Source organism: Botrytis deweyae (assembly GCF_014898535.1).
Source record: "Botrytis deweyae strain B1 chromosome Unknown BDEW_005, whole genome shotgun sequence".
Lineage (NCBI taxonomy): Eukaryota > Fungi > Ascomycota > Leotiomycetes > Helotiales > Sclerotiniaceae > Botrytis > Botrytis deweyae.
Window position 1 is genome coordinate 1,034,447 of NW_024066212.1, and position 12,940 is coordinate 1,047,386.

General features: G+C 42.4%; 3 protein-coding genes across 3 annotated transcripts; 1 reads left to right on the forward strand and 2 right to left on the reverse strand.

Annotated features, from left to right (window-relative positions):
- Positions 1 to 1,836: 1,836 nt before the first annotated feature.
- Positions 1,837 to 2,723, reverse strand: EAE98_002960 (uncharacterized protein; the record flags this gene model as incomplete). Its single annotated transcript, XM_038950580.1, has 2 exons — positions 1,837 to 2,515; positions 2,590 to 2,723. The coding sequence occupies 2 exons, from the start codon at positions 2,721 to 2,723 to the stop codon at positions 1,837 to 1,839; spliced, it is 813 nt and encodes a 270-aa protein (XP_038813109.1).
- A 957-nt stretch (positions 2,724 to 3,680) lies between these two features.
- On the forward strand, positions 3,681 to 5,051 carry EAE98_002961 (uncharacterized protein; the record flags this gene model as incomplete). Its single annotated transcript, XM_038950581.1, has 2 exons — positions 3,681 to 3,796; positions 3,860 to 5,051. 2 exons carry the CDS (start codon positions 3,681 to 3,683, stop codon positions 5,049 to 5,051), a joined length of 1,308 nt encoding a protein of 435 aa, XP_038813110.1.
- A 428-nt stretch (positions 5,052 to 5,479) lies between these two features.
- EAE98_002962 (uncharacterized protein) lies at positions 5,480 to 6,437 on the reverse strand (the record flags this gene model as incomplete). The annotated part of the gene is made up of 2 exons (XM_038950582.1): positions 5,480 to 6,084; positions 6,152 to 6,437. The coding sequence occupies 2 exons, from the start codon at positions 6,435 to 6,437 to the stop codon at positions 5,480 to 5,482; spliced, it is 891 nt and encodes a 296-aa protein (XP_038813111.1).
- Between the last annotated feature and the right edge of the window lie 6,503 nt (positions 6,438 to 12,940).

Consider the following 12,940-nt stretch of genomic DNA (forward strand, 5'->3'; position numbering starts at 1 on the left):
AACCTAGAGGGGTAACCGCCTCCACTCAGCGGTTAACATTTCTACAATTAACTCCCTCCAGTAAACAATGGCAACGATAAAAAAAAATTGTTCCAATTGTGCAAGATGCATACTGGATAACGAAAACATTCCTATGCGCTGAATTGTAAATTGGCGCTCAATTTGGAAAAGTGGGAGTTTGGTGATGGTGAATAATGAATTTTTTATGGAGTTTGTGAACACGGAGTGCTGCCCCCACGAGATAAGAACGTTGCAATCTATTTACTTCACCAGTGAAGGAATTATGCATTCCTTCAGAGAAGTTCGCATCACATGTTTATAGCGTCGAACCCACCGGCACTTGTGCGGCGTAGTGATGCTTTAGTGTCAAAATCTTCAATATAACATTGAACCGTCCCTTCGGCGTCGCGCTCTTGGGTAAATTCCCAGAGATCAGCGCGTTGTTAGCCAATATTCAATTCTAGCTACTTTGGACGACAAAGTCGCCGGCTACTACTTCGACCATCACTTTTGGCGCCTTTGAGGTTAAATCGTGTTTTTAGTTGTACAGTTCATCACCCCGTCATTCGCTCTCTGTAGCGCTTTGAGATCAAAATAATTCATCGGTCGTTGATCCGTTCATTTTGCAATTGGCAGTGATTCTTCAAACCTAGAGGTCTGTCGCATTTCTTCAGCGGCTTCCGGATCCATGAAAATGAAACTTCAAGAGGTCGAGGAAGTTTCTTCATGAGAAATACTTCAAGCGTTGCGCTCTAGGAAAGACTGATTGATTTGTTATGAGGCGCTTGGTATGTTTTATTATTATTTTCTATTCGACAAATCATTTCAGAGAGGGGAATTAATTCAAAACAGGCTAAGCGCTGAGAGAACACTAAGTTCCAGCGCTAAGGATTAATAAAGTTACCCCGCCATGCCCACCTTCTGGCATTTTGATGTGAATGAATGTATTGGAATTGGAATCATTTCTCCTTCTTTGAGCTTGATAATAATAAACTTCGAAGCAGAATACACAAGCGGTCGAGAGGGTCAGACTTTTACCCATCGTTGTAATCTTTCCGGCGCTCCGTTGATTTTAGATGCATACTGGTCACTCGGTCTCCTGGCACAGCAGCCAATTGACAAGAATTGAAAACGAGCCACATCGAACCCCGTTTGGTAAATTTTTATGTTGTGGCTGGCACGAATACGATCCCCAATCATATCATTCATATGCTTGTTCGCATTTCCAGTATGCATGCAGGTGCTCGCATGAACAGTCCTGCCACTTTTCGACTGATCGGTGTATGGTACAAGGATGGAGGTTCAGCCACACCATTTTTGTTCTTAGAAACGAGAGTCTATTAGAGTTTGTCCCTCGCTGTACGGTCGAGGGATCAACTGATTGGCAAAGTGCGATTTTGGTTGTTTTCTGTTCCAGGATAATGAGTAATCTGCCCAATTGATAAACATATGTTACAATACGACAAACGTGGCGTGGTTGTAATTGCGCTTTAAGAGTTCGGCGCAGCGTCACTCAGTGAAGAAGTTGGAAGTTTTGTATGATCACAAAAAGCATGACAATTGAGATTATAATTATATCACATGATCTTGCCGTAAATTCGTATGTCAGGAGATGTGTTGTTGCTGCCATTCCTATGTCCGTTTATCATCACATCTACACTATCTATCATATCATGTTTTATAAGAACGTCCCAAGCCTGAAACGTTGGTCGCTCAAACCCTCAGAGAACTAGCCCGTCTAGTATCTCCCCTGTTGCCTGGATCCCAACTTTTGCCTTTTCAAAATCTGAACCAATTCTATTCGATTGCAACACCTCATCAAAAGTTCTATCTTTCTTAAGTGGTAGGTGATGATGATTCTTCCATTGTATCTATCTCCAATTGAGAGACCGAAGCAAAGCATCGTGGAACATCATGTGAAGAGACTTGAAATTGAGCTCCTGTACCATACAGCTCATTGCTCGAACCCATCACATCTTGCTCGTTGTTATCGTGCCCATGACTTATTTCGGACCATGTACATTCATCTTCTGTGGGCTGGATAGTGTGTGAGGCTGTGCTCGCGGGGGCGAGGTATTGAGTCGAGTATCCGTGGGATACCGGATGAGGTTGTGTGGAGATCGGATTCGGAGTGTATGATTGGCTTTGGGGGTCGTATGGATTGTCGGCAGTGAAATACTGCCGAGGAGTACTCTCTATTCCATCACTGTAGGCGTGGTATCCGCCTATTTTACTTTGATAAAGATCAAATGGGACGTCGACACCAAGGGAACTGAACCCATTCTGGAGGGTCCGGATCTCGTTTTGTAAGATAACGTGCGTATGGTATGGATTCTGGGTTAGCTGGGCTTGGTGAATAGTGTGTTGATTGAGGGTCTCATGGTTCAAAATTTGTGGATCGATTTGAGTGTTTGAGGCGGTTGTGTGTACACTGTGTGGTGTTTGACGAACAGTGTCGATCGAGGAATGGTCGATTGATTGAGATGATGAGTGTTGTTGCTTAACCCCATGAGTGCTGCAGTTCTAGTTAGACTAAAAGTTGTGAAGCTGTGCCGAGGTCATGTAACAAATATTTGATAAGATACATACCCTGCTTGATATCGGCGAAGATCATTTCTGTGTCCCGAGTACTTGGGGGCCATTTCTGAGAAACTGACAACTTCAATTTGTTTGAACAGAAATCGCTGCTGAGATTCTCGATTTGCGAGGAGCTTTCTTCGCATTGAAAGCACAACGTTATTGAATAGAGAATTAACATCTTGAGGATTTGAGCACTACTTAATGCAATTCAACATACGAATCCGTTTTGCACTTTGCAAATGTGAAATAGTTCGCATTTTTGAAAGTGCAATCCGCAAAAAGGGCAACGCTTCATTTTGCCTACTGAATCGTCACTCGCCACGACATCCGGATTCAATCTTTCTGTGATAAATAACTCGAAGGATCTCTTGGCTAATTCGGGCGGAGAATAGTCATCTAACAAACCCGTGGAGAGTAGCAAAAACTCAACCTCATACTCCGAACTTCAGAGTAAAACTAATAAACATCATGAGATTATCTGATGATTGGTGCTCACTCAGTGCTCACAATCAAAACTTGGGGGAAACGGATCGCGGATGACTGCGGTAATTATGATCTTCAATTATAACAGAGAGCCAGGAGGGTAAACGAGCCAATAATACACTCTCTCTTGTACGATTCGCATGTACAAGCATACACAAAAAGCTTGTATTCTCGAAAGTGCAATTGCACTTTCGTGGATATCTAGCACTTTCTAGAATCTTTCTTCTGTGAAGTAGCGGAAAACCGCCTAACATCAGCACTGTACTAGCATGTAATACAACAAATACTTCACACCGTGGTGGCGAGGTCAAGAGGTGTCCGCTTATATCATCATCGGAAACAGGGAAGCAGCGAGACACTTGGCGGACTGCGCAACAAACGGAACGCGTCAACAGTAACAGACAGCGATGAATGAATGACACAGGAATGATTCGCCACGCCACTCACTCGAGACGAGGCTGCGGCTCCTTTTGCCTATCTGATGTTCCTCTCAATCATTATTATTATGAGCGGTTTGACCCATTCAATATCTGATAAGTCCAGCAAAATGGAAACTCGAATCGAATCGATTCTACATCATCAAAGGCCTGTACGTATCAAATGAATAAACCGCGGCAATGCCAAAGGACTGGGCAAGCATAAAGGAAGAGCTGGAGCAGCTCTACGTGACAGAAGGGCAAACGTTGGAACAAGTTAGGGAAACTTTGATATCGACTCGCGGATTTGGTGCAAGGTGAGTCGAACAATAATTCTCTCCTCCGAGGTGTCTTTTAGAATACTAAACATTTGTTTCTAGTATTCGCATGTACCGAATGATGCTTCGCGAATGGGGAATCAAGAAATACAAATCAAATAACAAATGTGGCACCCGATGTTCCCGAGATCCACAATCGACTTCCTCTGTTGAACCGGAACTTACTGAAGACGATCTGAAAGATGCCGATTTCTTCCTATTGTTGAACGATAATCAACCCCACCCGCATAGCTTTACGGATATACTCATGAATGAATATCCTACTCAATCTTGTATTTGGAACAATTCAGCACATAACACTAATCTGTTATCGTCATCATCCGATCCTCAAAGCTCTCTCGAGAAACCTCAACATGGCTACTGCAACCCTTCGATACCCTACAGTCCCGCGAGAGGTCGGGCTCCAGAAATATCCATTCCTTCACGGCCCATGAGACTCTCGGAGCTACTTCCTTTGATCCATACTTCATATCCTGCCGAACATGTCTTCGAACCTTTGTTACAGAAATGGCAATCGGATGGGGAATATATGGCCTGTGCCATTTCATGGTTAGATAATCCTAATCATTGCAAGAACCTACTCGGCTCCTCTCTCACCGGCGGTAACTATTTCAAAACTATCGACGAAAACGTTCCTTTTCCAGAGCGTATCACTTTGACCAAAGCGTTTCTTAAAGCTTCGATTCTACACAACGTATCGCCATCACAGAGTATCTGGAGTTTAATTTGGGGTTCTACTAGATACGTGGATCAATGGCAAACGGTGAAAGACAATCTTGTGGATGCGTCGTCTGGATTTATCGCAGAGCCAGGCTCGGTTTTCCATCTCTGTGCTCTTGCTGTTATGGGCGAAGAACTACTTCAGGACTATAAGAATCGACTCGAAGCATTGAAGCCACTCACTATCGCTAAATTTGATGATGCAAAATGTTTACGTAAACAATACGTTGAGATTCTGAAGGATTTTCGCAATCAGGAAGTCGATGTTGATATATCCTTTTACAAATACTCGCTGGAAATCCTTGAATGGAATGAAGCTCTAGCGGCTCAGGAGAAAAGCAAGATTGATCGATTGCTGGTGAAGTATAGAAGGTTGGTGGGCTTATGGACAGGGAATTCACCATCTTGGATCGATGGTAGTGTCGACAGAATGATAGAGAACGCTGAGCGCAGATGCCTATCTGGAAATGCTATGTCATCGCCTGGGCCATCGTTTGCACCGGAAATTGTTTAGCGAATCCCATTAATTGGAAAAATATCCAGTATATTGTGAGGATCGATCAGGTGTCATTATGTATCAATGGGCGGCACGGTAATCAATATCATTTATATGTATCAGACAACAATCCATGGACTCTTCATTGAGTAATACATACTGTGTTTGTTAAAAAGAAGACAGAAGCCTAGAAAGAATTTTCGGTTTGAAGGGGGGGTTATGGTCGCGCTAGTGGGCGTTCCTTCCTTTCTCGAAACGAAACACCAAAATGAATAGCATCATTGTTACTTCTCTTCTTGTCAGACAAAGGTGCCGGGGAAGAAACTATTCCTACTATTATAGTTTGATGAGAATCAATGATATCTATTTTCAATTCGTTCATGGAGAACCCTGATTAACTACACCATCCTCACCCAAGGATAGGTCTTTTATCCGAGAGACTAAATTCACAGCATCTCCGTAGGCTCAATTCGCCGTTCGTGTCCATGAACTTCCACTGCCCTTGACGTTGTACTATCCGCTTCCAGTATATCTACATGCCTCAATCTCCCTCTGGGATTGAAGAATGTTGGCTTGGTTTCTGTAGCTGGAAGTTCTGCCACATTACTCCTGGGGTGCTTTCGCTTCCACCATAATAACGCGAATATGGATATTAGCAAAATGAAGGCCCCAGCACCTGCTCCTATCCCAGCTCTTGCGCCTATTGATAAAGACTGTGTTGTATTTGAGGAGGAGGTCGTCGAGGTTGATGACGGTAGGGGTTGGTACACTGTTGAGATTAAGACTGATGTTTGGGCAGTGCTTGTTTGGACTTCAGCTGATAGTATCCCAGAAGTAGTAGATGACATAAATTTCGATGCTTGTATGCTGATTGGCGTTGAAGATTTAGCTGTAGTTTGGGAAGTTTGAGAGCTCAAAGAATCCCCCGCTGCTGTATCCGAGACTTGGTTATTGACTATGAATTTTCCTGCATTCGCGTTGCAACAATCGGCTGCATTCTTCCCGCAGCAATAACTACCATTCGGACATGCCGTGATCTCAGTATCGTTTGCTACATTCCAGACTCATCAGCTACAATTCCTTGCTACAGTGTATACTATACATCAGAGAGTCCATACCTCCAACACACAACCGCAAACACAATGGAGACTGCCATGTCTTATCCGTACACGACTCTCTCCAAAGTTGCGTCCCACTTATACCACAAAGACCGTACGTAGATCCAGAGCCACACTCGTCTCCTCCGTTGTTGATGACTCCCAGATGACAGCACATGCTGACGGGTGCGGAACCATTACATGGCTTATATGTCGGATCCATCTCAACTCCCTCGTAACTATAGCATTGTCCCTCCACCAATCCTACGAGCCAACCAATAAAAACGAGAGTAACAATTTGAAGCATTATTAACGATTGTAATGTGTCACGCAAAATGTGAAAAGGTTCACCAGCAATCAATTGATCGCATCGTGTGATTGTGGGTGCAAAATCAAAAGACTCGAAAGCAGAAAAAGTAAAAGAGAGTCATACCGTTTTAACGCGGAAACACGAAATATCTATTTGTATTCTGGATTACTGCTCTAAGTGAAGGATTGACGTCAAAAATACCTACCCGGCACGAACAGTACAGATAATTCCCTAGTGGCGGTTACAGAACTGATGCATGGCTTTTAATTAGTTGATTGATTCGCTACTACGAAAAAGGGGCCAGAGTACCGCTGTGGATTATAGTGATGGTTACCGCTGAAGGATCGTTTTGAAGTACCGGGGCAATTTTCTGATGTCAGATTTTCAGCCTCTGACAGCCCCCACCTTATTTTGGGTCCGTAACCTTAAAGATACAAGGGAAATACATCATTAGATGTTTACTTTTTAATATTTCAGGTATGGGCAACTTTTGAATTCTTGTACCAGAGAACTTGGCTTCATTCAACGCCGTAGATATTGATGAGGTATCACAAGTGTGTCAAGCCCCAACAGCTGCTAGTGCATTTTTTTAATGATGCTCTCTACAATTCTATTACCACATTCTTCAGATAGATCTCAAGAAGTATTGCTTAAAAGCCGTGAAAAAGTTATGTGGAAATGTCGTTTGGAATTTCATTGTTGAATATTGATTTTAATGCTGCTCACAACATGTTCTTCCAAAGTCAGAGGACAATTGACGAGTACCCTGATTTCCTATCTGTCTTAGGGAATTACGTCTTCCTTGATGGGTACTATCTTCAACACCGATAACGCCCTGGATCCATAGGAGTCTTGATTCCATGCTCAGCTCCGTAGTCTTCTGTGCTCCACCTCCCCTGAAATCCAGTATCGCAAAGGCGCTGCAGAACCACATCCAATCCTGATTTCCTTGCCACAAGCCAAAAGTTCAAATTCAAAGCTGAGTGCACCGATCTCGCGAGCGTATAAGACCAAACATCTGCCGCAGGGCTGAAAGAATATAGGAGATTCGAATGGAGATCTAGAATTTGATTTTGAAAGGGTTGCTGGAGGTATCGTTGACATCTTGCTCATCGCTTGTCTAAATAGTAGTTAGCAACGGCAAAAGACATGAAAAGGGAAGAGCCCTACTAAAAGCGTAGTTCCTTAATTTCATCTGCCAATATAAAGATCAGAAAACTACAATCATCAGAGATCGTCACTTCCCTCCCTCCAACCAGCAAATCACACTAAAATCGCCGCACCGTAAAAGTAGGGGGTATCAGTCGGCTGAAATGAAACGAAAGCCGGCGTAGGGATCTGGCTGAGCGTTTGCCATTTCTGCTATTCCCCCGAACTTTCTTGAGCTCTCGGATGGGTAATGTGATGCCGAAGCCAAGATCCACGGGTATTGTGTAAAACATTGTTTTCGACTCAGTGTTCGAGTCTCTGTGAGTTTCTGTGAGTTGAGGGTGTAATAGAATGAGTGTAGAAAGTCGAAAAGCGGGGAGGCATTCTGACTTTATATGGTGGTATGTCAAGATTGTCTTTGTCCTGAAAGATTGTTTCAGAACCGTGCCATCAACCACGTGCATACAGCATGCAAAGTAATTTCGAAAGCTTTGAAAGAAAGTCGCAGATCCAACGAGAGGTGGAAATCGACGGATCCAACAAGAAGGAAATTAATCTTCCATACAGTAGGGTCGATGTAGTTCTGCATACGGCAGTGAGCTACACGTATAATTTCTTTTGGTATCCATTGGAACGAATCTACTAGACTCTGGAATTGTGAGTTGTTTTGAAATTGGAATTGCTGGCTGTGTGCCGTAAGGCTGCTTACATCAATGCATATAACTTTTTTGGTTTGATTGGCTTGGATTATGATATTTCGCGAGATTGGAGATTACATGGGTATAATGTTGGCTGTTGGGTAAGTATCTACCGATGCTCATTTCTCGGTAGCTTACAGGCGAATGGACATGTGGAAAGTATGTAAGATATGAGGTGAGACGACATATGAGATGTGAGATTTGATTATTTGGTGTTCCGTTGTTTGTTTGTTGGCGTGTTGTTTTGATAGTGGAGATTTTAGCTCCCAAATCATTGATCGTTGGCGAATGATGTTTACTTGCGCTTTTCATGTTGAAAAGTCAAGTATTGCAGACAATCTTATGGACCAACGGTTGGTAGAAGTCCCAGAAAATCTACTCGACGGTTCTAACTCTTACCCACCCTAGCTTATTGAGACGTTTCATTGCTATTAATCTCGAGAAATTAGATGAGATATCAGATTTATAACAACTAGTCTCAAACGCTAATAAGTTATCAACTAGTAAGACTTAGAGTCAGTTGCCTGAAGACTGTTGATTTCCAAGTTAGTTTCCACATAACAATATGGCTCGGAAGTATTCATCCATTTATGTCTCTGTCTGAGAGAGAAACGACATCGAGAGCGGTGAATGATGAGGGAATGATTCAATCATTAGTACATTTGGCCACTTTGATGGTGGCCTTCATATTACGGAATAGAAGGAAATAAGGCAAAGTGATCAAGTAAGTGTGAGTTCGGGCCAGTGAACTCACTGGCGACCCTGGCGTCCAAAAGACCCCTATTTAAGATACTAGCCACTTAAAAGCGTTAAGGTCTTGATAATAATTGTCATTTCAGCCTTACGATTAGCATTTTCATATGATGCCAAGCTCACACGCTAGTTTTCACACTAGTAAATTAGGGTGGAGGCAGGAGTATGATGTCATTGTAGTTAGTCTAGTGGTAAGCGGTACTAGGCTCTGTGATTAAATACTTACAGATATACCCAATGCAATAGTGATGTGTTTTAAGAATTGCGAGCCCAAACCTATTCTCAACCCATTCTTGAGCGCTAGATCTTCTTGCAAATAACGAGTTCTCTGGGACAAATTCAATTACTCGCTCCTTGTCTACCACTCCGAATGTTCAGAAGTATTTGAACAGCGATGTCCTGCTCTCAGTACTTTACAAAAAAAAAAGAGAATACTCTCACCCATCTTTCTCTTCAAACTAGAACAGAGAGTGTCACTTACGCCAATCCAACTACATACGTCTAATCCGCCAGCGGACAACAATACGTCCTCTCATCCTTGCGGCACCGAAACAAAGGAAAACACGCAGAATATAGAAGATCCTGTAAGCCCACCACGATATCGTACTGTTGTGAAAATTGTCGCTAATGAAGATTAGGAAATGGGCGATTCCGTGACACAGTGAGCTCTACTGCCAGAGGAGCTTTTTGTGATTTTTCAAACTATCGGGAGGGAGTCCATTGATAAATGAATCTCCGTAGTTGAGGTTGCGGGTCTGGTATCGTTAGTCATGGTCATTTGGAGGTCGATTCATGATGATGAGAAGATGGGTTAGAGAGCATTGTTTGTTGGAGTTTTCTGCCTTATTTGGGGATATATAGTAGAGTATGCATGGCTTACGTGCGGGTTATTGAAATAAAGAATTGCTTGCAGGATCATTGATTGCTTGTTCGGGCTTTACAAACACCTTGACACACGTTGCAGTGGCAATGAGTATTTGAAGTGAGGATATGCGAACATGGAACACATACATGACAACTTATATGGTAGAAAAAGTGCTGCAAATCCAGGTGAATATGTATGATCAATATCTGCAACCCCCTACTAATTCACTTCAAATTCATCTTCAACTCATCAGATTCACAGGTTCTCTAACGGATGCTTCATATTTAGGCATGTGCTATCCCCACGTCAGCAGCGCAAATGCAACGGGAATCATTCCAATTGCGAGAAAAGTACAATGAACTATGTCCCCATCTTAGACCCAATGTCTCATACGTCTATTTCATGGAAAGCGAAAGGATCGCTCCCATTAAACTCCCGAAAATTGTCTTCGTAGCTAAGGCACTTGCAGCAAAGACTTTGAATGCATCAACTAGACAAATTCGATGCCCATGGATACAAACATGTTACCGACATCAATAAGAGTGGTAGATAGCATGGGTACGATGCAATGAATTTAATATTCAGCCGTCCAGCTATAGAGAAGAGGGCCCATTGGGATGAGAAAGGAACCTAGAATAAGAAGTGGGGGACGGTGTTCAGGTTTCGTCACAGGCTGCTCTTGGCCGGTCTTAGCAGCGAGAGCATTGGGGCTTGCGGTAGAATTCTTCATCATACGATGTGAGAAGTATTCAAAGAAAACCAGGCCGATCATAAAATGGACGCCCAAGCCAAGATACGTGAGTCCAACTCGTCCAGATTTGAATCCACGTGTCTCCTCAAATATCACCGTCAAGGTAGTAAAGAGTAAATAGAGGTCACTATACATCACACTCGTGTATATCGCCGTTTACAAAACAATAGGTGAATATATGATCAGGTTCGCAGGACGTATGCAGATACAACAAATCTCGCTAATTCAGAGCTGGTGCTATAGAACTCTTTCATAATGGCTGGGGCACCAGAATCAAACATTGAGAATATTAGAGGCGTTACAAAACAATTAGAATAAATCAGGAGATGATTCGAGAGTTTGATCCAGCCTTTCTAACTCGTTGGGTTCTCGAAGTCATCTGGAACGTTCCACCCGACGATATTTGGATCGAGTTCTCCAGTATCATTTTGCTGGGACGAACTCTCCACATCTCCACTTGCCTGAGCACGTATTTCGGATGCCTTTGAAGCTTTGCGATGGAGGGACCTTTGTCCAATGCCGGGTTGCGGCTATGGGACTACCAGCTCAGTCAAAGGCGGGGGCAGAACTTGGTGAGTAGTATACGTTGAGAAATTCCTTTTTTCGCTCAGGGTATCCGGTCGTTCAAATTCTTGAACTCGCTGTCATCACAAATTCTTCTAAACTCTAATTGTAACTAGTGACGAATGTGGAGTTTGGTTTGATGGTCAGGCTCATTCAAGACGCCGCGAGCCTTTCAATACCTATAAGCCAGAGTCTGAAGCTCTCATCGATATCAACTCTCGCTTTCTACTTTCCAATTTTCCCTGCAAGACTTCGAGATGGATGGTACGAGATATGAACGATCGCATGTGGCTTAGGAGTATCAAAATTGGCAGCCTTGGAAAGTTAGAAGGTCAAAAGATATATCGTTGCTATCTATGCAGCGGGGCAACAGATTTGGCCCTACATGAACATCTAATAGGCCATGTAAGAATACTTCTTAGATGAAATAGAACCCCGCTAATTCGAGGAATGGAATCTTATTGGCCGAAACTGCAGTTTTCTGTCCTCAAAAGTATTCAATATTACTCTTTGCGGTCCCGAGGAGTTTAAAACCGCAGCAGAGCTTTACATTATACGGAGGGCATCTTGTAGGGTCTGCGACACAAATGTTGGATGGAGATTGGATAGCACCTCCAATGAAGCTGAAAGATATTTGGAGGGGAATACCTAACTGAAGCTAGCTTTCTGCAATCATCAACGAATATGGCTTCCCAGGGACTGGCATCGGATCATAAAAGAGTACGAGTCTAGAGGTTACGCAGCAATCTCAATTCTACTTCTGATATTGAATCTAAGTGACAGAGAGAAGTTGCAATAGGCGTGTAAGTCATCTTTTGGTATTATATTCAATGGTAATAACCTCATATAGTATCATTCCATGTATTGATACTAATTGGGGTCTAGCATGTGATAGTTCAGATGATTTTGTTTTTGAAATATTGAAATTTTAGTCCTAAAAATAAAAAACAAATCTGAACTTTTTAGATAAAGATTTTTAATCTTTTGGACTTTCTCAGCCTTTTCAACTTCTTCAAGTTTGAATTTTTTTTTAAAAAAACATAAGAAAATTCAAGACTAGAATATCAAATTTTAAATCAATACTAAAATGTCAATATTTGAAGAAAATAAGAGACTCTGGTGACTCAAATATCAAAATTACTATTCAAGATATATTAGTCATAAATTTTAACATGTGAGATACGAACACATAGAATATTGCTACATGGGTTTATTACCATATATTCAATAATCCAGTATACACAATCCCAAATTCAAACAACATCATACCAGCACGCCTCCTGAGCTTTCATTCGAACGAACGAGATGGTCCAAATGATAAGGAATACCGAAAGTAGGAGTACACCATATGAGGATATGCTGCGTAATCCACCTCAGCAGATTTCATTTCGGGATACTCTGTGAAGTAGAGAGAGAAAGGACGGGAGGCCCTCCTCACTGATCCGGATATATTGAAGCGTCATATGTAAGATCTTACCTAAAAAGAATGACAGTTAGGTAATCTTTTAGAAGTAAAAGAACGCCATGTTACGCATTACATAGTAGGTACTGTCTTCACAATATGTTCTTGTGTAGGGTGAAAATCTACAAGCTTTACAGAAGGACATTCACACTGAGCGATATTTCATAGAGAGTCGAGGTTGCGGAGATCCGACAGCAATCATACCCGCTATTGACTAACTGCTTTAATGATTGTCCTTCGACGTCATGACTTTTACAC